General features: G+C 51.9%; 1 protein-coding gene across 1 annotated transcript; it reads right to left on the reverse strand.

The window, feature by feature from the left end:
• Positions 1-12635: 12635 nt before the first annotated feature.
• Positions 12636-18430, reverse strand: LOC139010135 (heat shock protein HSP 90-alpha). Its single transcript, XM_070414229.1, has 11 exons — positions 18325-18430; positions 17635-17796; positions 17163-17529; positions 16700-16833; positions 15775-16095; positions 15455-15620; positions 15098-15288; positions 14844-14991; positions 14356-14624; positions 13695-14028; positions 12636-13413 (listed from the first exon to the last, which is right to left on the reverse strand). The coding sequence occupies exons 2-11, from the start codon at positions 17794-17796 to the stop codon at positions 13304-13306; spliced, it is 2202 nt and encodes a 733-aa protein (XP_070270330.1). The 5' UTR covers positions 18325-18430; the 3' UTR covers positions 12636-13303.
• Between the last annotated feature and the right edge of the window lie 7644 nt (positions 18431-26074).

The following is a 26074-nucleotide window of genomic DNA, read 5'->3' on the forward strand; positions in this document are numbered from 1 at the left end:
AAAAAATAAAATAAAAACAAACAAACAAACAAACACTATACACCCAAAGAACAGAGAGAACATCCACTCTAAAAACAAACACACCGCCCGGCCAGCGAGGCTCAGTGGTTGAGCGTCGACCTATGAACCAGGAGGTCACAGTTCGATTCCCCGTCAGGGCACATGCCCAGTTGCGGGCTCGATCCCCAGTGGGGGGCATGCAGGAGGCACTAGATCAATGATTCTCTCTCATCACTGATGTTTCTATCTCTGTCCCTTTCCCTTCCTCTCTGAAATTAATAAAAATAAATGAAACAAAAATAAAATAAAAACAAACCAAGAGAAGAAGAGACGACACACCTCTGTGGAGTTTCATGTCACGGTTTCCGCAAGGATCCCGGGGAGGCTCCGCGAGGCCTGTGGGGAAGTGCCCGTCACTAAAGTGCCCACGTGCCCAGGTTGTGGGCTGTCAACCTTTTCCATCTCATGGCACATAAACTAATTACTAAAATTCTGCGGCATACCAAAAATACATTTTTTGCCGATCTGATAAAAAAAAAGGTATGATTTTGATTCGTTTATACCAGACAGCTATTGATGTGTTGGCTGTTGTCATTTTTTTTAACTTGACAATCGAAGGGAAAGAGGTCGGTGTCCCTGGCTACACAGTCAGGCCCTGCCTGTTGTACAATCCTCCCGGCAGGGGGCCAGGGAGCGGGGTGGGACAGGGCCCAGGCACACCCCGCCCGTGCTGGGTGGCTGCAGCTGTGCTGCTGGGTTGGGTTGGAGGCCAGTCCTGCCTCCTGCCGCAGAGCTAGCCTGGGCAGGTCAGGGTTCTGGGAAGAGCAGTGATGGCTGATTAAAACTTCAACTCAGGAGGCCCTCTTGGGCCGGGGATTGCTGTAGTCAGGTCCCTTGGGGAGAGCCCCTGATGGGGCCTCTGGGCCACAGTAATGATGTCAGCTCCCCAAGCAGAGGATAACAGCGAGGAGGGAGGGGAAAAGGGGGGAGGAAACAGGTTGGCAAAAAAATAAGTCCCTCCCCTTGTGAGGGGAGTGACTTGGGAGTCCCCGGGTTGTCACTTAATTGCTGTGTAACTTTGGATTAGTTCCTTGGCTTCTCTGAGCCTCCATTTCCTCACTGAAAAGGAGATAATAAAAACCCCAGCCCTGGAGTGTTGCTGTGAAAAGGTACGCATGAGCCTGGATAATGTGGCTTAGTGGCTGACTGTCGACTCAGGAACCAAGGGGTCATGGTTTGATTCCTGGTCAAGGCACATGCCCAGGTTGTGGGCTTGATCCACAGTAAGGGGTGTGCAGGAGACAGCTGATCAGTGATTCTCTCTCATCATTGATGTTTCTCTCTCTCTCCCCCTCTCCCAAAAAAATCAATTAAAACAAAATATATTTTTTAAAGTATGCACGAAAAGTACCTAGCACAATGCCTGGCTCAGAAATAGGGGTTCACGCCTGGCTGGTGTGGCTCAGTGGTTGAGCATCTCGACCCAGGAACCAAGAGGTCATGGTTGGATTCCTGATCCAGGCACATGCCTGGGTTGTGGGCTGGATCCCCAGTAGGGGGCGTGCAGGAGGCAGCTGATCAATAATTCTCTCTCATCATTGATGTTTCCATCCCTCCCTCTCTTTCCTCTCTGAAATCAATAAAAACATATTTTAAAAAAGAACTGGGGATTTAAAAAAAAATCCTCATGGCACTCCGGTAGGAGATCGCTGCCCTAAGGCACCCTCATTGTGTGCAATACACAGCAGTTTTGGGGGGTTTTTTGCCTTTATTTTTGTTCTCTCTCTCTTTTTTCTAACTATATCTTTATTGATTTCAGGGCGGGAAGGGAGAGAGAGACCCTGTTTCCGCGCTGTCCTCTTTGGGAAGCCGGCGCCCTGCAGCCACTCCAGGAGCAGGGAGGGCCTCCTGAGGGAGCAGGACCTCTGCCCCCTCCCATCAGCGTGGACTCCCGTGTATCTGGCTCTTGGGCTACGACCCAAGACAGCGTCATTTCCTTCCTTCTGCTTTGGCCGGGACTCGCTCTGTTGGCCCCCACGTCCCTTTAACGAGCCAGGCTGACTTAACCGGGACCCCCAGGGGCAGGTGTGTGCAGGCTTAGTCCTCCCCCCAGGCCGAGTTCAGGCAAAAGCACCAGAACGGTGAAGTTACAACCAGCAGAGGAACCTGACCCACCGGGTTCGGCCCCCAGTCAGCACCCACCCCCCGTTTCCTAGACCAGGGGGCGGGCACCAGGTTAAAGGACATCTCATCCAGTTTCCAACCACAGGCATCCCACCACCCGGTTAAAACCAACTGTTCAGCCCTGGCCGGGTAGCTCAGGTGGTGGAGCGTCATTCCACACACCAAAAGGTTGGGGGCTCCATTCCCAGTCGGGGCTCATACCCAGGTTTCAGGTTCAGTTCCTGGTCGGGCCGCATATGGGAGGAACCAATTGATGTTTCTCTCTTGCCCTGTCTCTAAACATATCCTTGGGTGTCGGTTAAAAACAAACCAAACTATTCAATCACACACAGGAAGCACACGAGGCCCCACCCCCACTGTGCCCAGCGCCCTCCCGTGCCTGCTCTGGGGACCACACTGGCTTGTGCTCCAGCAGAAGGTCCTCAACCCCAAGGGGCTGCAGCTGCTTCTCCAGCCCCCACAGCTCAAGGCCATGGCCCAAGGGGCTGAGGTTCCAGGTGAGCACCCAAGGCTGATGAGGGAGGCACGGGGCGGAGGGGGGGTGGGGGGCATGAAAGGGAGGCCGGGGAATGTCGGTCCTGGGGCTGGGAGCACGTTACACGGTTCTCTTCCGCTGTATGTTTGAAATGCTCCATGAAGAGTTCAGAAGTCACCACCTCAGCCCGCAAGCCACCAAATCTCTACCTTCAAGCCAGTTCCGTCCATGAAGCTCTAACACCGAGTGCCACTGCCCTCATCCAGCACCGGCACAGGTGCACGTGTGAGCACATGCATGCACATGCACACACACGCACACACAGACATGTGAACACACAGAGCACACCCACGTGTCATCTGGCCCCAAGGCTCCACCCACCACCTCTGATGGCCCAGTTGTCTCTCCCAGCTCCACACCCCCCACCCACTGGGGTCTCTGGTAGGTTCCTGAACAGCAGAGTCCTGGCACAGACTCTCCCTCGGGGCCTCGGGAGGGCCCCCAACACCTGGACCTCAGACGCTGGCCTCCAGGCCTGGGAGAGGGAATCTCTGTGGTGTGAAGCCACCCAGCTGGTGGTCATCTCTCAGGGCAGCCTCGGGAAAGGAATGCGCCCCAAGTCCAGGGCTGGTCCTCCGAGAGAAGGGACGTGATCTCAAAGAATCCCGTTCCTTTCGTTTGAACCGCAGAGAACGGGAGCAGATCGCGGCGCCGTTTACTTTGTGAGGATGGGAGACACGCCAGCCGGGGCTGCAGGCTGGAGTCTGACATTTAAGCACCAAGATGGCAAAAGGCCAGGCCGGACACAAAACCAGTGTTGGTTCCCTGAACTCAGCGTTGGTCACCAGAACTTCAACCATTGAAAGTGACACTACTTCCAATATGTGGGGAGAAAACCCCAACTGATAGGAAACACAGAAAAAATGTTATATTTTTAAAGGTATCATCTCCCAATGTTATATTTGAGCTTTAGACAGTAAAAAACACACAAAAACAGAAGCAACCCTAGCCACCCACCCTCCCAACCTGGGAAACAGTCATTGTCAGACTGACCTCACAAGAGGGAGGTCAAGAAGTCATAACCTGCCTGGCCAGTGTGGCTCAGTGGTTGAGCGTCGATCGACAAACCAGGAGGTCACGGTTCGATTCCCGGTCAGGGCACATGCCTGGGTTTCGGGCTCAATCCCCAGTGGGGGTGTGTGTGCAGGAGGCAGTCAATCAATGATTCTCTCTCATCATTGATGTTTCTATCTCTCTATCCCTCTCTCTTCCTTTCTGAAATCAATAAAAATATATTTAAAAATAAATAAAAGTATATTTTTAAAAAACCATTTTTTAAGAAGTCACAGCCTGGTAACCTGAAGTGTTAAAATAGAAAAGTTAGCCGAAACCGGTTTGGCTCAGTGGATAGAGCGTCGGCCTGCGGACTGAAAGGTCCCAGGTTCGATTCCGGTCAAGGGCATGTACCTGGGTTGCGGGCACATCCCCAGTAGGAGATGTGCAGGAGGCAGCTCATCTATGTTTCTCTCTCATCGATGTTTCTAACTCTCTATCTCTCTCCCTTCCTCTCTGTAAAAAATCAATAAAATATTTTAAAAAAAGGAAAGAAAAGTTAGGGAGCAGCAAGCCAACTTCCGGCCAGTCCTTGCTTGTGTCCCTTGTCCATCCGGGCCCCGCCCTGTCCATCCTGACGCCCAGCTTCAGGCAGCTGTGATTCTGAAGGAGGAGGATGAACAGCCCAAAAGCAAAACAGAAATGGAAGACAGAAGCGTGCACTGTCTCTCATCATCTGGCGTCTTGTGCCGGTTCAGCGTGCCCGATGGCAAGGGTCGACGTGAACTCGACACATGTTTAAATGAAGGTGAACATTTGGTAAATTTTCCTACTGACGCCTTTTAAACTCCACTTTGTAAATAGAACGTTTAACGCATTAGATAAACACTGGATAACAGCAAAAACAATTTTTTAAAAATAACAGACTGAACGCCTCCAAGCAGTCCAAATCCCCAGGGACCAGGGCGGCCTCCTCCATCCCGGGAGGGAGGGGCCCAGGCCTGAGAGCCCGCAGCTCCGCCTGGGACCTGCCCCAGCCTCCACCCCTGGAGCCAGGCCCAGGAGGGTGTTCCTGAGGGAACTAGCCAGCTCCCCAAAGAGCCGCCTCTTAGGTTCCTACCTGGAGTGCGGGAGCCTCCGAGGGCAGGGCTACAAACAGGAGGTGCAGGTGGAGTCCAGAGAGCCCGCTGCCGAGGGCAGGGGAGTCGGGGCAGCGCCGCTGGCCTGAGGACGAAGGGAGGCATCAGAGCAGACACGAAGCGTCTTTGGAGAAAGGCGGCTTAGCAAGTCTCCTCTCAGAACCGACAACAGAAGAAAACATGCCGAGCCGCCTCTTTGTCAGAGAGAAAACTGTCCCGGCCCCACCCGCTCAGGAAGAGACCTGTGGGCCACACATATACACACACCACACACACAGACATACACACACCACACATACATACACACAGAGAGGCATACACACATACACATACGTACACACACAGATACATCCCACATACACAGACACACAAAGACATGCACACACACACTATGTCCTTCACACACACTTGTAACAAGAACCCATCCTGACATGAACACCTTCATCATCTCCACAGCCAAGGGGCCAGGGGCCGTGCTCAGGAAATGTTCACGTGTGATCCCCTACGGCAGCGGTTCTCAACCTGTGGGTCGCGACCCCTTTGGCGGTCAAACGACCCTTTCACAGGGGTCGCCTAAGACCATCCTGCATATCAGATATTTACATGACGATTCATCACAGTAGCAACATTACAGTTATGAAGTAGCAACGAAAATAATTTTATGGTTGGGTCACAACACGAGGAACTGTATTTCAAGGGCCAGAAGGTTGAGAACAACTGCCCTAAGGGGAAGTCGGGACTGAACATGACCCCTGGCCTAACTGCAGACGGACGCTCCACATGAGGATGGGAACATACTCATTGGCAAGGTTGGCTCTTAACGGGGACAGCAAGGCCTGGATTTTGGTGCTCAAATCACAGGTTCTTTTCTTCCTTCTGTTTTCCCCAGTGTTAATTTTTAAGATGAACATCTTCAAATCATACTTGGTATTATTTTGACCAGACACATTTTTGTACAATTATTCTGAGATATAACAAATTAAAAAGACTTGACAGTGAATTTTTCCCCCAATTCTGCAATCTCCTGTCCCTATGCCACTGAAAAAAAAAGGTCAACATTTGTAAGTCGTGTTCCAGACAATGTGGGCCACGCTTCAAAGGGAAAAACCCGTTGAGCTCCGGCCCGCTGGTCTTACCTGGTATGTGTGGGCTGACCTCTCCACAGTGCCTGGGCTCCTCGCAGAATCCATCAGCTCACAGAGGTCTACACCCCAAAGAGAGGAAACCCGTTTGGCGGGAGGCGGCCACAGAACACATACAGGAGCACAGCACCGCAGGGAATTCGTTTCTTGTTTCAAAGCCCTTTGCTTTAGAGCAGTGGTTCTCAACCTTGGCTGCACATTAGAATCACCTGGGAATCTTTTTAAAATCCTGATTTCTGGGCCTCATCCTCCGGAAATTCTGTTTCTTTGTTATGGGGTGGGGCCACAACATTAGTAACAAAGAAATGGAATTTCCGGAGGATGAGGCCCAGAAATCAGGATTTTAAAAAGATTCCCAGGTGATTCTAATGTGCAGCCAAGGTTGAGAACCACTGCTCTAGAGGAAACCACGGGATACACTAATATTTGGGAGAAATCCGGAGTAGCTTCGCCAGCAGATGCTAATTAACCGCCCTTAGCCCCAGGTGCCAGGAGTTCTGCTGCGGGTTGGGAGGGCGGGTGGGGAGGCCACACTGCCCAGCACAGGCTGGCTGCTGAGGACAAAGCAGGGGCAGCCCGAGGCCCCGCTCCCGGGCTCCCTGGGCAGAGCCGGCCCCGCCACCCCGTGCTGGAAGTCGGCTGGGAAGGCGCTTCCTCCGTCCCTCACTCCTCATACCTGTCACATCAGCCCCCACCAGGGACTCCGAAGCAGGGACCCCAGGGACAGAGGGTGGGGACCATCCTCACTCTTCACTGCTCCCTGCAGGGACACCCCTCACGTGGGGGTGGGGGGCAGTGGGGTGTGGTGGTTATGTCCTTACTCTCAAAAGGCAGAGATGTCCCCAGAGGGTGTCCTCACTCCCACGGGGTGGGGGCTGGGCGGCCTCGGGACCCCTTCTTTCTGGAGGAGGCATCCCTCTCCTATCCCGGCCAGCGCCCCCCGCGGGGCCAGCAGCCCTGCAAAAGGCGCCCCAGGTGGCAGCACTTCGAGCGGGGCGGGCGCACGTGGCCCGAGCACCTGGCCCCGCACCTGGCCCCGCACCTGTCCGAGCCTGAGCTGGGCCGCAGCTTCCCGGCCCTTCAACCTCCCAGGGCGGCAAGGACCTGGGGCGCGAGGGTGACTCCGAATAGGGGTGCTGTCACTCAAGTTGGGGTCACCAGAGTCCGCTTAGGCGCTGTCACTCAAGTTAGGGCCCCGGCGGTGCTTATTGAAAGCAGCGGGGGCCGGGATGCAGGGTCGGGTGCGCAGGGCGGGCCGTCACCGCACCTACCTTCTGCACCGCATGTCCATTTTGTGCCCCGAGTGAACCTTCCTGAGTCAGGAAGGAAGGTCATGCGGGCCAGACCCGGGCTGTGTGACGCCACAGGCGTCTCCATGGCAACGAGGTCCGGTCCGCACCCTCGGGAGGGCGGAGTGCCTCCTGCCGCTTTGCTGGTCCCTCCACAAAGCTCCAGATCCTTCCTCCCGCCGGGCCCAGCCTTCGGTGCTCCACGCGGCGCCAGCGAGGCCTTTTTTAGGACCTAATTTTCCCACAAAACCTTGAGCGACTCCCTCGTGCCCAGGGCGGTCCCAGCCGTTTCCCTGGGCCTCCCGCTCGCCTCCTGAGAACCGGCCCACTTCTCCTAAACCGGGGAGGCTCCGAGCCCCTCCTCTCCCCCTACCCACAGCTCTGACCTCGGCCCGAGATGCGCCCCGCACCCCGCCTCCATCCCCGCCAGCTTTACCTTATTGGCTTAGTTTGACACCTCCTCCGGGAAGCCTTCCGTGGCTTCCAAATCCCGGTTTGAAGCCGCTTCTCCGTGCGTGCGCCCACTGCAGGCCAACTTTGTTTTCAAGGTTGTTTGGTTCTTCTGGGTCCCTTGCGTTTCCATGTGAATTTTAGAATCAGCTTGTCCATTTCTGAAAAATGTGTCAGCGGGGATTTTGATAAGGATTGTGTTGAATCTGTAGATCACCTTAGGGAGTATTGCCATCTTAACCATATTCTGTCTTCCAATCCTTGAGCATGGAATGTCTTTTCCTTATAGTGGTTCTCAACCTGTGGGTCGCGACCCCTTTGGCGGTCAAACGACCCTTTCACAGGGGTCGCCTAAGACCATCCTGCATATCAGATATTTACATTACGATTCATAACAGTAGCAACATTACAGTTATGAAGTAGCAACGAAAATAATTTTATGGTTGGGTCACAACATGAGGGACTGTATTTCAAGGGCCAGAAGGTTGAGAACCATTGCTTTATTAGATCTTCTTTTAACGCATTTTTGTGGCTTTTAGAGCATGAGTCACACATTTCTTTTGTTAAATTTATTTCTAAGTATTTTTTATACTATTGTAAAAATAGAACTGTTTTCTTAATTTTATTTTTGAATTGTTCCTTGTTAGTGTATAGAAATACAACTGATTTTTAAAAATAGTTTTTATTGATTTTAGAGAGAGGAAGGAAGAGGGAGAGATAGAAACATCAATGATGAGAAACATCAATCGGCTGCCTCCTGCACGCCCCCTACTGGGGATCGAGCCTGCAACCCAGGCATATGTCCTGACTAGGAATCAAACCAGTGACCTGTTGGTGCATGGAATGATGCTCAATCCACTGAGCACCATTAGCTGGGCAATACAACTGATTTTTAAATATTGATCTTGTATCCTGCAACCTTATTGAACTTGTTCTAATAGAGGTGTGTGTGGGTGTGTGTGGAGTCCTTATGATTTTCTCTATACAAGATCATGTCATCCACTAATAGAGATACTTTTTACTCCTTCCTGTCCAATCAGGATGCCTTCTTTTCCTTTCTCTTGACTAATGGCCCTGGCTCCAACCTCCAGTGCAGTGTTGAGTAGAACTGGTGAGAATGAACATCCTTAGTCTGACTTGTGCATTTCATCGTACAAGTACCCGGTGTGTGTCTGAGTTACAAAGATGTGCTAAGGAACAGATGAAACCATGTGACAAAACCCAGGAGGCACTTCAGAGAGCCAGGAGGGATTTCAGGGGCTGTGTCTCCATCCATTCAGCCATGTAACAAGCGGGGAGCTGATCTATTGATTCTTTCTCATTCTGACTTGTTAGGGTTGCTGTTTTTCTGATCTGGAATTTTAAAAACAACGGTGCTTCCTTTTGGACCCCCGTTCCAGCTCTAGAACACGCATTGGTCACATGTTGAGGCCCTAGTGTACTTTTCACAAGGTGATGTGTGTTTTGAGCAGGCCGACACCCTGGATGGACGATCTGCTCGGCTGGCTGGTTCTGCATATCTCCATGGAATCTTCGTTCAGGCTTTAACGCTGCTATTTATACACCGTGACTCACTGAGAGCCCTGCTTCCTGGAACGTTCTTCCCAGGGAGGTGAAGTGATGTTCCTTCCTACAGGGAGTCATCTGGAATCACACTTTCAAAGGTTGGAGCAGATCGTGAAGGCTTAGAAAAGGGAACATAAGCTTCCCAAATTACACAAAGTTATTTAAGCAAATTGCCATCCCCGGAGGAAGGGGGAGACACAACAGTTATATATACCAGTTATTCATTCAATTCCACAAATAAGTCCCAGGTGCACTGGGCCGGCGTGTCTGCCTTCATGGGGACAGGCAGCAGGGAGGCAAGAGAGACCTAAAATGAATCACCCCAGGACAATTGTGAGAAATGCCACAAAGGGAGAGGCTACCGGGGCTTTTCTGAAGAAAAGGACTGGTAAACTGAGGCCAGACAATGGGAGGATTTAGCCTGGTCCTAGGGGGCATGAGACCCATCACAGGCAAGTTACTGCTTAATGAGATTTCTGTTTGGGATATGAAAAAGTGCTGGAAATAGGCCCTGGCCGGGTGGCTCAGTTGGTTAGAGTATCATCCCAATACACCAAGGCTGTGGGTTCGATCCCCAGTCAGGGCACAAGCAAGAAGCAACCAATGAATGCATGAATAAGTGGAACAACAAATTGATCTTTCTCTCTCTCCCTGCCCCTTTCCCCTCTTTCTCTCAGATCCATTTTTTTTTAAAGTTCTGGAAATAGATACTGATGATGGCTGCACAACATTTTAAATGTAGTTAATGCCACTGAACTGTACACTTAAAATGGTAAGATATGTTTACCTGGGGCTAATGTTCAAGACACAGTGGTTTCCACCCTCCATCTTTCTCTCATCAGACCATCCACGTGTTCCTTCCCAAGACCGAGCCCTCCAGGCTCTCCGCCCTGGCAACGCCCCCTCCCTCGTCCTGGAGGCTCCCCACTCCCTTGTTGAAATGAGGTCAGCTTCCTGTCCCCAGCCGGCTCCTCCCAGGAGCTTGCCCACACCCGGCCCCTTCTTGCTGTCCCACACCTCTGCTGGGATCCTCAGGGCCTCATTGCAGCTGCCACCTCTGTTTGGCTCTGCCCCCCTTTCCCAGTGACGCCGTTTTCGTGTGGCCCACCAAACTGAACTGGGCTGGTTCTCAGTTGGGTGTTCCCTAGAAGTAGTCTAGAAAACTTCCTGGCGGAGTGAGACTTAGACTGGGGCTTGCAGGATGTTACACTCTAGGACAGCGGTTCTCAACCTGTGGGTCGCGACCCCTTTGGCGATCGAATGACCCTTTCACAGGGGTTGCCTAAGACCATCCTGTATATCAGATATTTACATGACGATTCATAACAGTAGCAACATTACAGTTATGAAGTAGCAACGAAAATAATTTTATGGTTGGGTCACAACATGAGGAACTGTATTTAAAGGGCCAGAAAGTTGAGAACCACCGAGCTAGGAGATTATCTGTGGCAGAAGTGAACCTGAGTAAGGTGACCTCATAGGACGCCAGGGAGGAAAGGTCCCACCTGAGGTGAGTCTTTGGAAGTAATGGCTGTCCATTAGTGAGCACTTGGTAATGCCAGGCACCTGCTAAGCCCACTTACCTAGAAAATGGCAGAGCAGCCTTGAAGGTACTCTGTCTCATTTACAAATGAGGTAAGAGGAAGGGGTCCAGAGACTTGCTCAAGGTCACCTGAATGGCAGTAGGCTGCTTTCTACATCTTTTTCTTTTTTTCATTTGTTATTAGGTATAGTACACCATTCATTATCCACCCCTTTTTAAGCTCTATGGATTTATATACACCCATGCAATCATTATTTAAAGTTTTTGGACACTTTCAAATGTTCCCTCTTGCCCCTCGACAATCCCACTAGGCCCCATTTTCTGATGTATTTTTGCTTTTTCTAGAATTATATGAAATCAAGTAGTAGGTAGCTTTTTATGACTGGCTCATTTAACGCTTTTTCAGAACCCTGATCTTAACACCATTGAGTTTCCAACACGGAACCGATATTTACCTAGGTCTCTAATTTTTTTTGTTGTGTCCAGGTGTTGCAAAGCCTTTTTGTAAAATTTATTTCAATTTAGTACGCTACTGTGAATGAACACTTACAGATTTAATTAACGATAGTTGCTAACACAAATTCAAAAGGTTTTTGTATATTGATCTATCCTAGGACTTTGCTAAATTCAGGTATTAATTCTCAGACCATTTTTGTGAATAAATTTTACCTTTTCCAGTCTGTGCCTCTCTGCTTTTTCAGCACTCATTACCCTCCTCCAGGGCAGGAGGGGGCTGACAGGTGTGAAGTCACATTCGGTTTTAAAGCAGGTGAGACTCCTGGTGGTGTGTGTGCCCGCTGGGCTGAGCGACCCGTGGGTGGTCCCATCTCCAGCCCAGGGGTTCCTGGGGACAGTTCCAGAGACAGCACTTGCCTACTTGCCATCAATCTCTGAGGGCAGGGTCAGTTAGTCCTCAGTTGGCAGATTCCCTCAAGTGCCTGCTGCTTTGATTTGAATTGTCCTGAACATTCTTAGGAGCCATTGTAACCTCCCTGTTGCACTAGCTCCAGCAAGTACACTCACTTCCTCCAGCTGGTAACCTCTCAGTAAGCACAACAGCAGAAAGACTATGGGCTGTGGAGTTAAATGTGGGTCAAGTACTGACACCTCAAGTAATTCCTAAGAACTTCTGCCGCAGAGGACTTTAAGGAGTAAATGTGATTAGTGTTCACCAGGCCACTAAGAACCTACTGAGCACTAGGGCACCGGCTTTTCCCAGGGTATGGAATATGAACACGAATCCTGCATGGACCTACCACCAAGTTTTCTAAAAACAATCAACTTCAGGCCTGGAAGACTAATTTAGCTATCGCTGTCCCAGAAGGGACCCCATTGTTTCCTTTGAGACCAATGATCATGCTCTTCCTACTGATACCAGCAGCTCAGCCACCTAAACCTGCCTCTTACCTGAGGCTCAATAAAGCAACAGAAAAAAACAAAGCAAGGTATGAGGGGGGGATGACAGTAAGTAGATTTAGGAAAGAACTTGGAGACACTAAGGCCAAGGTTTTAAAGGGCTCTATTTGGACAGCAATGTTTCAGAAATGCCACCAACATGCAGCTTGGACATACCAACCCCGATGTAGAACGCTCGATTAGAGACCGTATTAGACAGATGGGGAGGGCATGCTGCCTGATGACACCCTGAAACCTGGGTCCCTGGGAAGTCGCAGAGAGACTTGGGGTGATCAATGTGAACCATCTATTGTTTCCTCCACTTGTCTAGGCAAGATTTATGTATACCCAGTGCTGTTACACCAGCAACAGCCCCCAAATAAGACACTTTCACAGAACTTTTCTTTTTAATTTGTATTTGTCATAACCTTTTAAAGCAGAACATGACGAGAGCACTGCACTTCTATTCACAAAACTTGCTCTGAGTTACTTCCCAACGGCTTTACAACATATGCCTAGGTAGCTTATATTTCTGCTATGCTACACAATCCTTTAGAGACAAACCCTATGGACAGTTACTACCATCCTGTTGGTCAGCTTAGCATACTAACTTCTAGAGGCCGTACTAGTACATGCAGTTGATAACTACAGGGGATGTCAGGCTTAAAAAGTAGATCTTAGGGGAGGAAGGTTGTTTTAACCACGCATCTCAGAACACTGGAGCAACAAAGATTTGGTCTACTTAGGAACCTGCTTGAGAGAAACACTTCAGACCACAAAGCTGACAAACATTAGGCTACACGTATCTTACAACAAAGATGGCCCCGTTCTGTTAAAACAGGCCAACATGGAACTAGGAAAGAAAACAAGCCCGGCTTCAGTGCCTGAAGTATCACAGTCTCATACACGTAGGGGGAAAGGAACCCGGTCTTCCCTTTAAGTAGTTGCCATGCCATACATATTTTTACAATGTTAACAAAAATAAAGAAAAAAGTCCTTGAAAATATATTATCCAAGGGAATGAAGGTAAAGAACTGAACACGGGAGCAGGTGTCCTGCAGGGGAGCTTAGTCTACTTCCTCCATGCGGGAGGTGTCGTCGTCTCCTTCCAGGGGTGGCATCTCTTCGGTCACAGCAGCACTGCTCTCATCAGCAGTGGGGTCATCTTCATCGATACCTTTTTGGAAATAAAAGCCATGTATTAGATTTCTTAAAACCAACTAGTTAGCCTAATACTACTGCTGGCTTATAACTGCTCCCAACGCTAAGCAATTATAGGGTATTTGAGTCCAGTTCCATTTTTTAGCCTTTATGGACTAGGGACCTATTTATCCACCCCTTCAACACGTTACTTTAGTTTCTCAAGTGGCATGACATAATCCCAATTGTGATCAAGTAGCTAAAAGTTACCCGCCCAATAGTCACGTGGGAAGTCTCTTTCTGACAACACAGGCTTACCAAGACCAAGTTTGATCATCCTGTAGATCCTGTTAGCGTGTGTCTGAGGGTCTTCCAGACTGAAGCCAGAGGACAGGAGCGCGGTCTCATAGAGCAGGATGACCAGATCCTTCACAGACTTGTCATTCTTGTCTGCCTCCGCCTTCTGCCTTAAGGTCTCGATGATGGAATGGTCTGGGTTTATCTCCAGGTGTTTCTTTGCTGCCATGTAACCCATTGTTGAGTTGTCTCTCAGGGCTTGAGCCTTCATGATTCTCTCCATGTTTGCTGTCCAGCCATATGTGCTTGTGACAATGCAGCATGGGGATGTCACCAATCGGTTTGATACGACCACCTGTAATCAAAGTATTAAGCATTAAGATGTCTGGGCATTAAGTTGTAGTTAAGATTACTACAACTCCTCAGCACCTATGTCAGCTTTATTGTGAAGTGAAATCTAAGGAATCTAACAAGTACTGAGGAATCAGAAATATGATGTACTTGCAAACTTAGACATCCCACTGAACAGAAAGGCTAAAAGTTTTCTATCCTAAGTTTGCAAGTACATTGTATGGCTTAACATGGGGGGGGGGGGGGGGGGGGGGGCGGGGGGCGGGGGCAGAATATAACAACACTTCTCAGAAGTGTCAAAAATTAGCAAATGTAGGTAGAAGAAACACACCTTTTCTACTTTTTTCTCCAAGATGTCCTTCATGATTTTGCACAGGTTTTCAAACTTGGTTTTTTTCTCTTCCTGCTTCTTTTTCTCTTCTTCATCTTCTGGAAGTTCCAAGCCCTCTTTGGTGACTGACACTAAGGTCTTCCCCTCAAACTCCTTCAGCTGCTGCACACAGTACTCATCAATAGGCTCGATCATATAGATCACTTCTAGGCCGTGCTTCCGAAGACGCTCCACGAAGGCCGAGTTAGCGACCTGGTCCTTGGTCTCCCCTGTATCGAAGAATTACTTTTAGACCTTTCACAAGGTGTCATCTCCCTTGGCTTTTCTTATCTAGTCAGATCTGACCACCACAGATATGGCCAGCTCAGTTAACTACCTTGCCGAGATAAACACCTACTAATGTACAGAGAGAGCCACACAGGTAGAAAACACCCAGTCACCGTGAGGTTCCAAGCACCATGGGTGACATGAACACTATCGTCCATTACCTGTGATGTAGTAGATGTGCTTCTGGTTCTCCTTCATTCTTGTGCAGTAGTCCTTGAGGGAGACCATCTCATCACCAGAAGCAGATGTGTAGTATCTTAATAGCTCAGAGAGCTTCTTCCGGTTTTGAGAATCTTCATGAATTCCAAGCTGAAAGAAAACATTAGCTTTAGAAAAACTTTCTGCATTAAAACAAAATTTAAAATTTGAGAAGCCAGTTTCATTATTACTAATGCTCCAGTGTGTTTATACCAACCTTAATATTTTTAGAGAACTGCTCATAAAACTTTTTGTAGTTCTCCTTATCTTCTGCCAGTTCAGTGAAGAGTTCTAAGCATTTTTTGACCAAATTCTTTCTGATAACTTTCAAAATTTTGCTTTGTTGCAACATCTCCCGGGAAATATTTAGAGGGAGATCCTCAGAGTCCACCACGCCTCTAATGAAATCTGAAAGAATATAAAGACCAAAGTCACTCTAAGGACAAAAATCAACCAAATACGAGCAAGCCCCCAAAACCAAAGATAAATTGTCCCCCCCCCCCCCCCCCCCCCTTAAGTTAAGAATAACTTTAACCAGTGACAGTGGTCATTCTTCATACCCAACTCTACTTACTCAGGTATTCAGGGATCAGCTCCTCACAGTTATCCATGATGAAAACTCTGCGAACATACAACTTAATGTTGTTCTTTTTCTTTCTGTTTTCAAACAGGTCAAACGGAGCACGTCTTGGGACAAAAAGAAGGGCTCTGAATTCCAACTGTCCTTCAACTGAAAAATGCTGTAATAAAACACAAAGTCTTAATCAGTGGATAAACACGAGCCGTTCCCTAACTCAAAGCACTGTGGGAGAAGAGCTGGGATGAGAAAATTTAACTACTTCAGACAGAACCTGCAGAGGCAGACTGGCCCGGCCGCACTCGGCAGTCACTCACCTTCACTGCCAAGTGATCCTCCCAGTCATTAGTCAGGCTCTTGTAGAATTCCCCATATTCTTCATTAGTAATGTCATCGGGATTTCTGGTCCAAATTGGCTTTGTTTTGTTCAGTTCTTCTTGATCGATGTACTTCTCCTTGATCTTCTTTTTCTTCTTCTTGTCACCATCCTTCTTTTCTTCTTCCTCTTCGTCAGAGCCAACATCTTCGATTTCAGGCTTGTCTTCGGACTCCTTTTCTTCTTTTTCTTTCTCTTCCTCTTTCTCTTCCTTTTCTTCAGCCTCATCATCACTGACTTCTTTATCACGTTCCTTCTCCACCTGCAAAAAAAAAGACAGTCACATTCTAGAATGAAAAAATTAACTAAATGAAGGTAAAGACTATACCAAAGCCTAAATTAGCTAAGAAACATTAACCAAGAAACTTCTCATGAATACTTGATGTTTTTAACTAAATACTAGAGGCCTGATGCAAGAAATTCATGCAAGAGTAGGCCTTCTTAGAATGTTTTGTGTACCATTTGACTCTTTTGTGTGTGGCAGTTTTAAGTTACTAGTTTTTAAAATCAACACTTTTTAATGGAAACAACATGACCAAAAACCTGTCACAGAATTTTGAGACCCATTAAAGTAAGAAAGTTTAATGAGAAGAAAAAAAAAGAGTAGGCCTTCCTTCCCCCGGGGGCTGCGGCTGCGGAAACCCAGCTTCCCTCTGGCACCCTGGACCCAGGCTTCCCTCATAGCAGGACATCCCGTCTAATTAGCATGTTATCCTTTTAGTATTATAGAGAGACCTGGGGTACCTTGCAGTTAAGAACTTCAGACTAGTCCAATAACTACTGGAAGTTTGGGTCTTTGCCTTAACAAATCTTAAAGGACCAAACATTTTAATTCAGTCGCTTTGGTTATCTACATAGAAACTTACAAAGAGAGTAATGGGGTAGCCAATAAATTGAGAGTGTTTCTTCACGATCTCTTTGATCCTTCTCTCCTCCAAGTACTCAGTCTGGTCCTCTTTCAAGTGCAGGATAACCTTTGTTCCGCGCCCCATGGGTTCCCCTGGAAGAGAAGCAGGGAAAACAATTCAATTTCAACCTCAATGGCCAAATTAGGGTAAAAAACTACAATCTATTCAGCTCTCATCGGCCATACCTAACACTTTTTAAGCCAATTTACAAAGCAAGCTTTACTGTTCCTGGATGGAGTCAGTCTCACAGCAGTTAACTGCCTGCCCAAGATAACCTCCATGTTAGGCTATTACACTATCGCTGCTCACCAGCTCGCTCCCCAACGTCAGGCAAATTTCACAGCCTCTTTGGGTCCACTGCCCACGCACCCTACCTCCCAGCCATTGGCTTACCCAGCAAATTAAGCCATCAGGTGCCTACCTACGTCAGTCCTAACCGTGAAGGATCCTCCTGCAGAGGACTCCCAGGCATACTGCTCATCATCGTTGTGTTTGGTGATCACAGTCACTTTCTCAGCAACCAGATAGGCTGAATAGAACCCGACACCAAACTGGCCAATCATGGAGATATCTGCACCAGCCTGCAAAGCTTCCATGAATGCTTTGGTCCCGGACTTGGCGATGGTACCCAGGTTATTGATCAAATCGGCCTTGGTCATTCCGATTCCGGTATCCACAATAGTGAGGGTTCGGTCTTGCTTGTTGGGAATCAGATTGATGTGCAGCTCTTTCCCGGAGTCTAGTTTACTGGGATCTGTCAAGCTTTCGTATCTGATCTTGTCCAGAGCCTATCAAAAAAAAAAAAAAAAAAAAAAAAAAAATACACGTTGTTAAAACACAAGAGCCCCAGATGGTGAAACCAAAACCCACCTCTGCAGGGAAAGGCGACTTACATCGGATGAGTTTGAAATAAGCTCCCTCAGGAAGATCTCTTTATTCGAGTAGAAAGTGTTGATGATCAGTGACATCAACTGGGCAATTTCTGCCTGGAAGGCGAACGTCTCCACTTCCTCCTCCTCCATCGGTTGGTCGTGGGTCTGGGTTTCCTCCGGCATCTGCAAAGGACCCCGGCAGCCCGTTGGGACCGCGCGCAGCAGCACGTCCGCAGCAGCGCTGCGGCCCCAACCGCGGCCGCCCCGTGTGTTTAGGGCTTCATTTCAGGGACAAGCGAGACTGCGGGGGACACGCAGACAGGAGGCTGCCGACAAAGGGATGACCTCATTCCGGGCCGCGCCGCGCCGCGCCGCTCACAGGGGCGCGCGCCACCCGAGCTCCACTCGCTTGCAGGCCGCGGGCAACGGGCGCCGCCTCGCTGCGGCTCCAACCCGCGGGCCGGGCCCCGGGAGAGGCCTTCCGGGCGGGGGGAGGTCCTCCCTCCCGCAGGGCCCCCGCCGCACGGCCCTTCCCGAAGGGGGTGCGGGCCCGCAGCAGGCCGAGGCCTCCGCCGCGCACCAAGCCTGCCCTGCACCCGCGGGGCCGAGGGGCTCCGGGCCGGGCCCCCGCCGCCCGCCGCCCCACGCGCGCCTGCTCGCCCCTGAGCCCTACCTCCCCCGCTCCCCAAAGGCCCCCAGGCGCCCCCTCACCTTGGCTTAAGGGTCCGCAAAGGCTCCGCAGCAACACCGCACGAGGACGCAGAATCAAGTGGCGCACGGCGCCCGCTCCTCCTTATATAGACGCGGGCCCGCCCTGCGCGCGCGGCGCCTTTCCAGAAGCCTCCGGAACCTTCCGGAAGAGCCCTCCCCAACTGCTGCCGCGGCCGCGCGCCTGCGCCTGCGCCCTGGCCGCCGCCCGCGCCACCCCCAACCGCCGCCGCAGCGCGCCTGCGCGGCCCGGAACTCTCGGGAAGGTCTCGCGCCCGAGGCGCCGCCGGCCCAGCCCCGCCCCGCCCCCTCCACTCTGCGCGCGCGCGGGCGGGCCGTACCCCGAAGGCCCGGGGCGGGGGGTGGGGGGTTCGGGGTCCGCGCTCGCGCGTCGGTGGTGTCCGAGAAAGTGAACTTGTGGTTTTAGAGTGTCCCGATGGCGTCAGCTGCGTGCACTACAGGCGGGGCAGCCCCCAGGTTCCTGCCGGCGGTCCTCGCAGCCCCAGAACCGGGACCCCAGCCTCAGGGGCCCGGGGCCAGGTTCAGGGCCTCGAGGCCGTGGGTAGGAGTGCGGGGCACTGACTGGAGGATCCGGGGCACGTGTAGAGGCTTGTGGGGGGACGGGACCGCATCTCTTTGGCAGCGAGTGTGGGTTCAGGCCCCTGGAATTCGGACATGTGTCTGCAGAGCCTCCCGGTGCGGCCCGGCCGGGGCGGTGACCAGGGCATGTGGCCCGGGGGGCAATGGACCCCTGGTTTCTGCCTTCACTGAAGGCTGCCCCCGCCCTCCCGGCGCCCCGAGGTGATGCTGGGGGTCCGCCTGTCCCCCTAGAATCGGGGAGCGCAGGCCAATGCCCGGTTTCGGGGCTGGAACCTGCGGAAGGGGGCGGGCGCACAGCCCCGTACCCCCAAACCATAGCACCGCCCCGAACCCCCAAACCCTAGCACAGCCCCGAGCCCCCAAACCCTAGCACAGCCCCGAACCCCCAAACCCTAGCACAGCCCCGAACCCCCAAACCCTAGCACAGCTCCGTGGTCTCCCGGAGCCACACCCTGCGGGCCCCTTGGTGCGGAATCCCAGCTCTTGGTGAACAAAATGCTGCGCCCCAGCTACACCTATCGATAAAGCACGTGTTTTCTTTAAAAAGTATTAATTTACATAATTCCAGGAATCCTTTTAGGGGTGAGTAAGCTGCGCCCAAAGCCAGTTTCTAAATGGCCATTCACAGCGCCGTGAACCAGGCCAGGAGAGGGGTTCTGTCCCCTGGCCGGCCCCACGCGGGGTTTGGGGGTTTGGGGGTGAGGAACCTGAGCGCCCCGCCCTCCCCCAGCCGCCCACACTCCGCTTCTTTGTTTCCAGCTCCTCCCCCGGCGGCCCTCCTCCTCCCCGCACCCGGGCCTTCGGGGACAGTCTGGAATCTTCCTAGGAAGTGAGCAAACTTGGCCGCACACCCCTCCCCTGCCTTCCCCAGTCTCTCCAAGGTCGGGCTTTTAAACTGGGGCTGGGGACCCATTAGAAGTGGGTGAAGTCAACGCGGGGCGCCCTGAGTCACGTTAAAACAGAAGAAACAGGGTGGCCAGGCCCACCACGTGGTGGTCGTTGGGCATCTGGGGGTAACGCTGCAGAAGCACTTCCGACCCAGCTGCGCCTCATGCTCTCAGCCGGGCTTTTCCCAGCGGCCGGGGCGAGGAGGAGGAAGAGGAAGGAGAAGCAATTGAAGCGGCAACTTCCCTGTGGCCGCTGTCAGCAGGGCCAGGTCACCACGCGCCTCCTCCACCTCCTCCTCCACCTGCTCTCCTGACTTGGAGCCTGGCCCACTTCTGCAGGGGCCCAGGGGGTTTAAGATTTCCTGTGGACGAGCCACTCCAAACCCCAGCGGTGAAACTCTGTTCTGGAGCCTTCACCTCCCCTCTCCTGCGGGGGAACTCGCCCGAGGCCACGGGGAACCTTTGCTTCCCAGCAAGCTCCACCTTCCAAATGCTGCTGCCTTCCAGCTCACCCTGCCTGACCTCTTTGACCTCTGGGTAACCACCGTTGCCCCCTCCCCCCCTACACACACACACACACACACACACGCACACGCACACGCACACGCACACACGCACACACGCACAGTCTCCTCTGCAGACTCACTCTCTCCCTGGCCTATTGCTGGAGCTCCCGGAGCAGTACCTGTGCAGGTGATTCACAGAACAGCCCAGATCGGGACTCCAGACCTGGACACTGAGGCCACTTCCCCACCTACCTGGCATTCTTCCAGGGCTCACTAGCCAGGTGATGGTCCCCCTCCCCCACCCCCCAGCTTTTAGAACCCAAGCATCCCTACAGGGGAACTGGGTGAGCGCTGCCATTTATGCCTCCTAAATACCTCGTGAATCTCCCCACTTCTCTCCACTGTCCCCCCTCCCCCCGCCACCTCCCTAGGTCCCTCACTACTGTCCACACAAGCATCAGCTCACCTGGAAGACCTTCATAGCCACCTGACTGCTCCTTGCATCTGCTCAGGTCTGTCTCCACCCTGTAGCCAGAGCGAGCTTTGAGAACACAGATCTAACCCTGTCACTCCCTCCTCCACACACTCCCCAAACGCTCACTGACACCCCATCACTCCTGGGAGAAAGACAGCTCCTTAACCAGGCCCATGAGCCCAGCAGGGCACCCCGCCTGCCCCTTTATCTTCAGTTCACTCTTTTCTAAGCCCCACTCCATGATCACCCCACAGGACTGTCGGCATGCTCCTCCAGCCTGGAACACCATCCCCCCTCTTTTTCTTCTAATTATGTCCTAATGGACCTCCAGCTCAGTATTTCCTTAGGGACCCCTTCCCACCCCCACCTTGCCCTGAGATGAAAAGCTTCTCAGAACTTGGGCGCCTCCTTCCCAGCATGCACCACATGGCTCACCCACTTCACTGAACCTTCCAGCCCCCACTTGTCCACTCCCCCCTCACTTCCTTTGCTGCCAGCCTCTTCCTGCCTCCTCAACTCTGTATTTCTAACGCCTCGCCAAGTCCTGCAGACATAGCTCCTACGTTTTGTTGAACTTGCCCCAAAGTGATCTTACTGTCGGGGGAAGCTGACATTTGAAACCTCCTCCATTGGAAACCTTCAGTGTCCCTCCATTAAACTGAGACAGGAGGCACAGACTCTAGATCCAGGTGCCTGAATCCCAGCTCGGCCACTTCCTTTCTGTGTGACCCAGGCAAGTCACTCAGTGCCTCAGGCTCAGCATCTGTAAAATGGGCATGAGATTACCTTCCTCGTAGGGTTGTTTCGAGGCTTAAATGAGCTACTTCTGGTTTTGAAAATGGCCAGGACGGGGTCTGGCATACAGTAACTGCTCTGTATATGTCTATTAAAGTAAACAACTTTCTAACTTCCCTTTCGACTTCTTCTCTGACCCATGGGCAATTTACAAATGTATTAGTGTCCATATATGTGGAGGTTTTCAAGACAACTTTTACTGGTTTCTGGTATTTGATCCCATTGTGATCAGAGATCACTTTGCAAGATTTAAATTCTTTCAAATTTATTGAGAGTTATCTTGGTAAAGGTTCTGTGCACAAGTTAATTATGCGGAGGGAAAGATGCCAGTCACTTAAATAAAATTTTAGACAATGCAAACTAATCTGTAGTGTCAGAAGGCAGATCAGCGGCTGTGTGTGCTGCACACACGCCAGGGGCAGGGCTGCTGGGGCCAGGAGGGAGGGCGGCAGGGCAGAGGACACCGTGGGAGATGAAGCTCCTCACTAGGTGATGGTTCGCAGGTGCCCGCCTGTGCTGACACGTTTCAAACTGCACTTCAAACACGTCCAGTTTGCAGCATGTGTCAATTAGACCCCATAAAGCTGTTCTTTAAAGATGGGTGTTGTTTAGCAAAGACCTGGGAGGTGTGTTCAGTCAAGTCATACAGGAAAATTCAGTGGTGCATACTTTGGAAAGAGGCACAATCGACTCAGAGGAGGTGGCAGCAGTGAAAGCCCCAGGCGCTGGGCCAGGGGCTGGCCGTGTGGCCCGAGCGTCACAGGAGACGTTGGAGGCCTTCCCAGGAGCCCAGTCAGACCCGCAGCCACGCTGACCGGGTGCGGGTGGTGCTGGGACCAGTGAGACCCGAGAAGGCCTGCACCTGCAGAGCTGGTGTGTGGAGGCGGGTAGGCTTGGGAGAGACCAAGGAGATAGCAGGCTGGGCGAGGCCGTAGAGCCCGCAGGATCCTACACGGGCGGGGCTGTGGTCACCGTGGTGCGGCAGGTGACTGTTCAGTGTCATCCATGTTGGGCCTAAACGTGGATGAGTGCCCAGGAAACAGGGGTCTGGGGATGTGAGCAAGAACTGGTGGGAGGGACGGATGGAAGGAAGGGACCTGTGCGTGCCTAGACAGGTGCAGGACGGCGGTCTCTGTAGAGCCCAAGGGCTGGAGACTGGGAGGGAGAGGGAACTGGGAACAGGAGGCTGGCCTTTGAGGGGGATGCAGGGTGGGGACACCTGGGTGGCAGGACTCTCCCTCCCCGTCCCTTTCCCGCCTCCCCAGTCTCTGGTGGAAGCCCCATCGGTAGGGCCTGCTCTGAGTCAGGCAGTGGGCAGATATGCACTGAGCCCCTCCCCACCCAGCTGGAGGAATTCAGGCAGCAGCCTCAGGAGCTTGCATTCCAGTGTGTGTGTGTGTGTGTGTGTGTGTGTGTGTGTGTGTGTGTAGGGCGGGTTGGTGCAAACTATAAACATGCAAACAGCCCTAACCGGTTTGGTTCAGTGGATAGAGTGTGGGCCTGCAGACTGAAGGGTCCCAGGTTCGATTCTGATCAAGGGCATGTACCTTGGTTGCGGGCACATCCCCAGTAGAGGGTGTGCAGGAGGCAGCTGATCGATGTTTCTCTCTCATCGATGTTTCTAACTATCCCTCTCCCATCCTCTCTGTAAAAAAACAATAAAATATGTTTAAAAATAAAATAAACATGCAAACAGGGAATGGGCCCAGTTCAGGTAGTTCTTCAATCCTAAAGGAACCAGCAGTCCTGGCCACAAACATGAACTTCCTGGAAGCACCATCATTTCCCCTTGGACTCACCTCCAAACCTTCTGAGTCATCTGACTCATCCTTCAACCTCCACATTCTGCCAGCTGCCAAGTCTGGTGGATTTTTCCTTTAAAGTGTCCTGTCTGTTCATGTTCAGAGTCCCAAGTAATGGCCACCTTCATCTGGCTCTTTCAGGATTTATCCTCTGTTCCTGTTTTCATCTGGCCCCTTCCCAGAGCAGGACTCCCAGGACACCAAACTAGCAGTCCCTCACAAGGTGGCAAAGCCCAGGGCCCAGCTGCCCAGCTCATCCTTCCCCTGGGCCCCTCGTTCTTCCAGCCTCATCCTCCCCATCTGCATGCCTGACCTCTGACCTCGGTGCTCTCAGATCTGGAACGCCGGCTACAGACACCCACATGTCACCCAGGCCCCACAGGCCCTGCTCACAACCCCTCCCGAGGAGGAGGAACCACTGTCAGCCCTGACCAGGTGGCCTTAAATGTAAGAATATAGCAGAGAAATTGATAGGAAGGGAGGAAGAATAGAACATGAAAGTGTGTGTGTGTGTGTGTGTGTGTGTGTGTGTGTGTTGGCGGGTGAGCACCAAGAACAAGCTGCTGCATTGTTTCCTGGTCTCCCTCCTCCATCCTCTCAGCCCCCCACCCCCACCCCCCACCTGATTATTGCAGCGATGCAAAGGCTTGATGGCTGGCCCTGACCTTCTCTCAGGACGTTTATCTGTCCGCTCTCAGTTGCTCCCCAAACGTGCCTGGAACCTCAGGGCAATTCCTCCACCTCCAACACCCTTCACCGCGTCTGCAGGTTGACACTTGTCTACCAAGCTCAGCTCAACTTGGAGTCACCTGGGGCTGCGGCCTGAGATTCCTCCCGCTGTGTGGGGGAGGGGCTCTGAGGCCAAACTCGCCCCAGGTGCCTCCTCCGCAGCTCTTAGCCCAGGGGGCCCCACTGAAATTAGACGTTGTCTTTCTTACCTCTTTGGCCCAAGACCAGCTCAGGACCTGGCCCATGGCAGGTGGCCACCTAACGTGGGGCATGAATGAGTACATGAGCCCTCATTTAACATTGATGGTAGATTCTTGGAAACTTCGACTTTCAGCAAAACCACGCAGCATAACAAAACCAGTTGTACCCTAGGCTAATTGATATAAACAAGAGTTACGTTCCTACAGCATATTTTTGGCCACAGAAACATCACCAAACTTATAACGAAGACCCAATATTTAACATTAAATATTGAAATAAATTGAGCTATACAGACATCTAAGAATGATGAATAAAAACAAGTCAGCCCTAACTGGTTTGGCTCAGTGGATAGAGCGTCGGCCTGCGGACTGAAGGGTCCCAGGTTCGATTCTGGTCAAGAGCATGTACCTTGGCTGCAGGCACATTTCCAGCAGGGGGTGTGCAGGAGGCGGCTGATCGATGTTTCTCTCTCATTGATGTTTCTAACTCTCTATCCCTCTCCCTTCCTCTCTGTAAAAAATCAATAAAATATATTAAAAACAAAACAAACAAAACAAAAACACAAGTCCGATAATGATTCCAGTTCAGTGTCCCAGGTGCCTGGAGCCTCTCCTGGCTGCTCAAGGCGCAGGACGAGGCCACCCTGGACGCCCTCCCATCGCAGGTGACCTCACAACCACTAACACTCACACCGGGACGGTGTAGACAGGCCATTCACCTCCCGTGCACGGCTCTGTGATGTGGGAGGAAGTCCACGGGGACACCGGCACACTTCATGGACAGCGGTCCCGGATAGGAAACGTGTTTTCCCTGTTCGTGTTAAAATGAAACCACCTCGAGGAAAAGACCCATCAAGGACCTGCTGTATGTGAAGGCGCAGGTTGCAACCCTTCAGCCCAAAGGCAGTGATGGACCTTTGGCGCCATCTAGTGGCCAGTTGGTTGGTTGTATTTGGGCCTCCAACTGGAAGAGGCTTTGGGGCACAAGGTGAACAGGGGAATCAGGGGAGAGAATTATGTGAACTCCGATCCAGATCACCATCATTAGTGTCTCACCCTGAAACGTTCGTGGCAAAGCTTCCGGCCTTTCACTGAGTAAGAACAAAGCTGTCTTTGTACGAGAACAGAAGGGAGCAATTTTTTATATTAAAAAATATGTGTGTTTGTGTCAGGGGTCCAAGGAGGGAATCCTGGGCAAGGACTGGCTCTTGGCACAGCCAGTGGCCGTGGGACACGTCTTGGGGAAAGGCTGGCTTGTGCATAGGCCAACAGAGCGGCTCATTGGGACTGGGGAGATGGGGTGGGGTGTGAATGGCCCCCATGGAGCGAGGTCTGTGGGAGGGGTGCCTTAGCCACATCCTGAGGACTCACCGCTCGGAGTGTTGTGAGGACAGAGCCCCACTCAGCCAGAGTCTGCAGTCTGCTGGTCCGCTATGCAATAGCTCGGGCACATGGGCCCGCCCCCCCACCCCCCACAGCTGTTAGGGTTTCAGGGGCAGTGGTGAGGCAGAAGGGAAACGAGGCCTGTGGGTCAAAAGTGTGGAGGGCGGCCACCCACCAGCGTGGTGAGGCTTCTGTGGGCCCCGCACTGGCTCCTCCTCCTCTTCTTATGTCGCAGTACCGTTGCTTCTTGGTGGGGTGACCAATAGCGCGCGCGCGCGCACACACACACACACACACACACACACACACACTCTGTTGGGCGCCTGCCTCAGGAGGTCATCTGCAGCACTGCATCACGGGACATGGAGACTGGTTC

Source organism: Myotis yumanensis, unplaced genomic scaffold (assembly GCF_028538775.1).
Source record: "Myotis yumanensis isolate MYYU_CA2020_CCGP unplaced genomic scaffold, mMyoYum1.0.hap1 SCAF_1, whole genome shotgun sequence".
Taxonomy (NCBI): Eukaryota; Metazoa; Chordata; class Mammalia; order Chiroptera; family Vespertilionidae; genus Myotis; species Myotis yumanensis.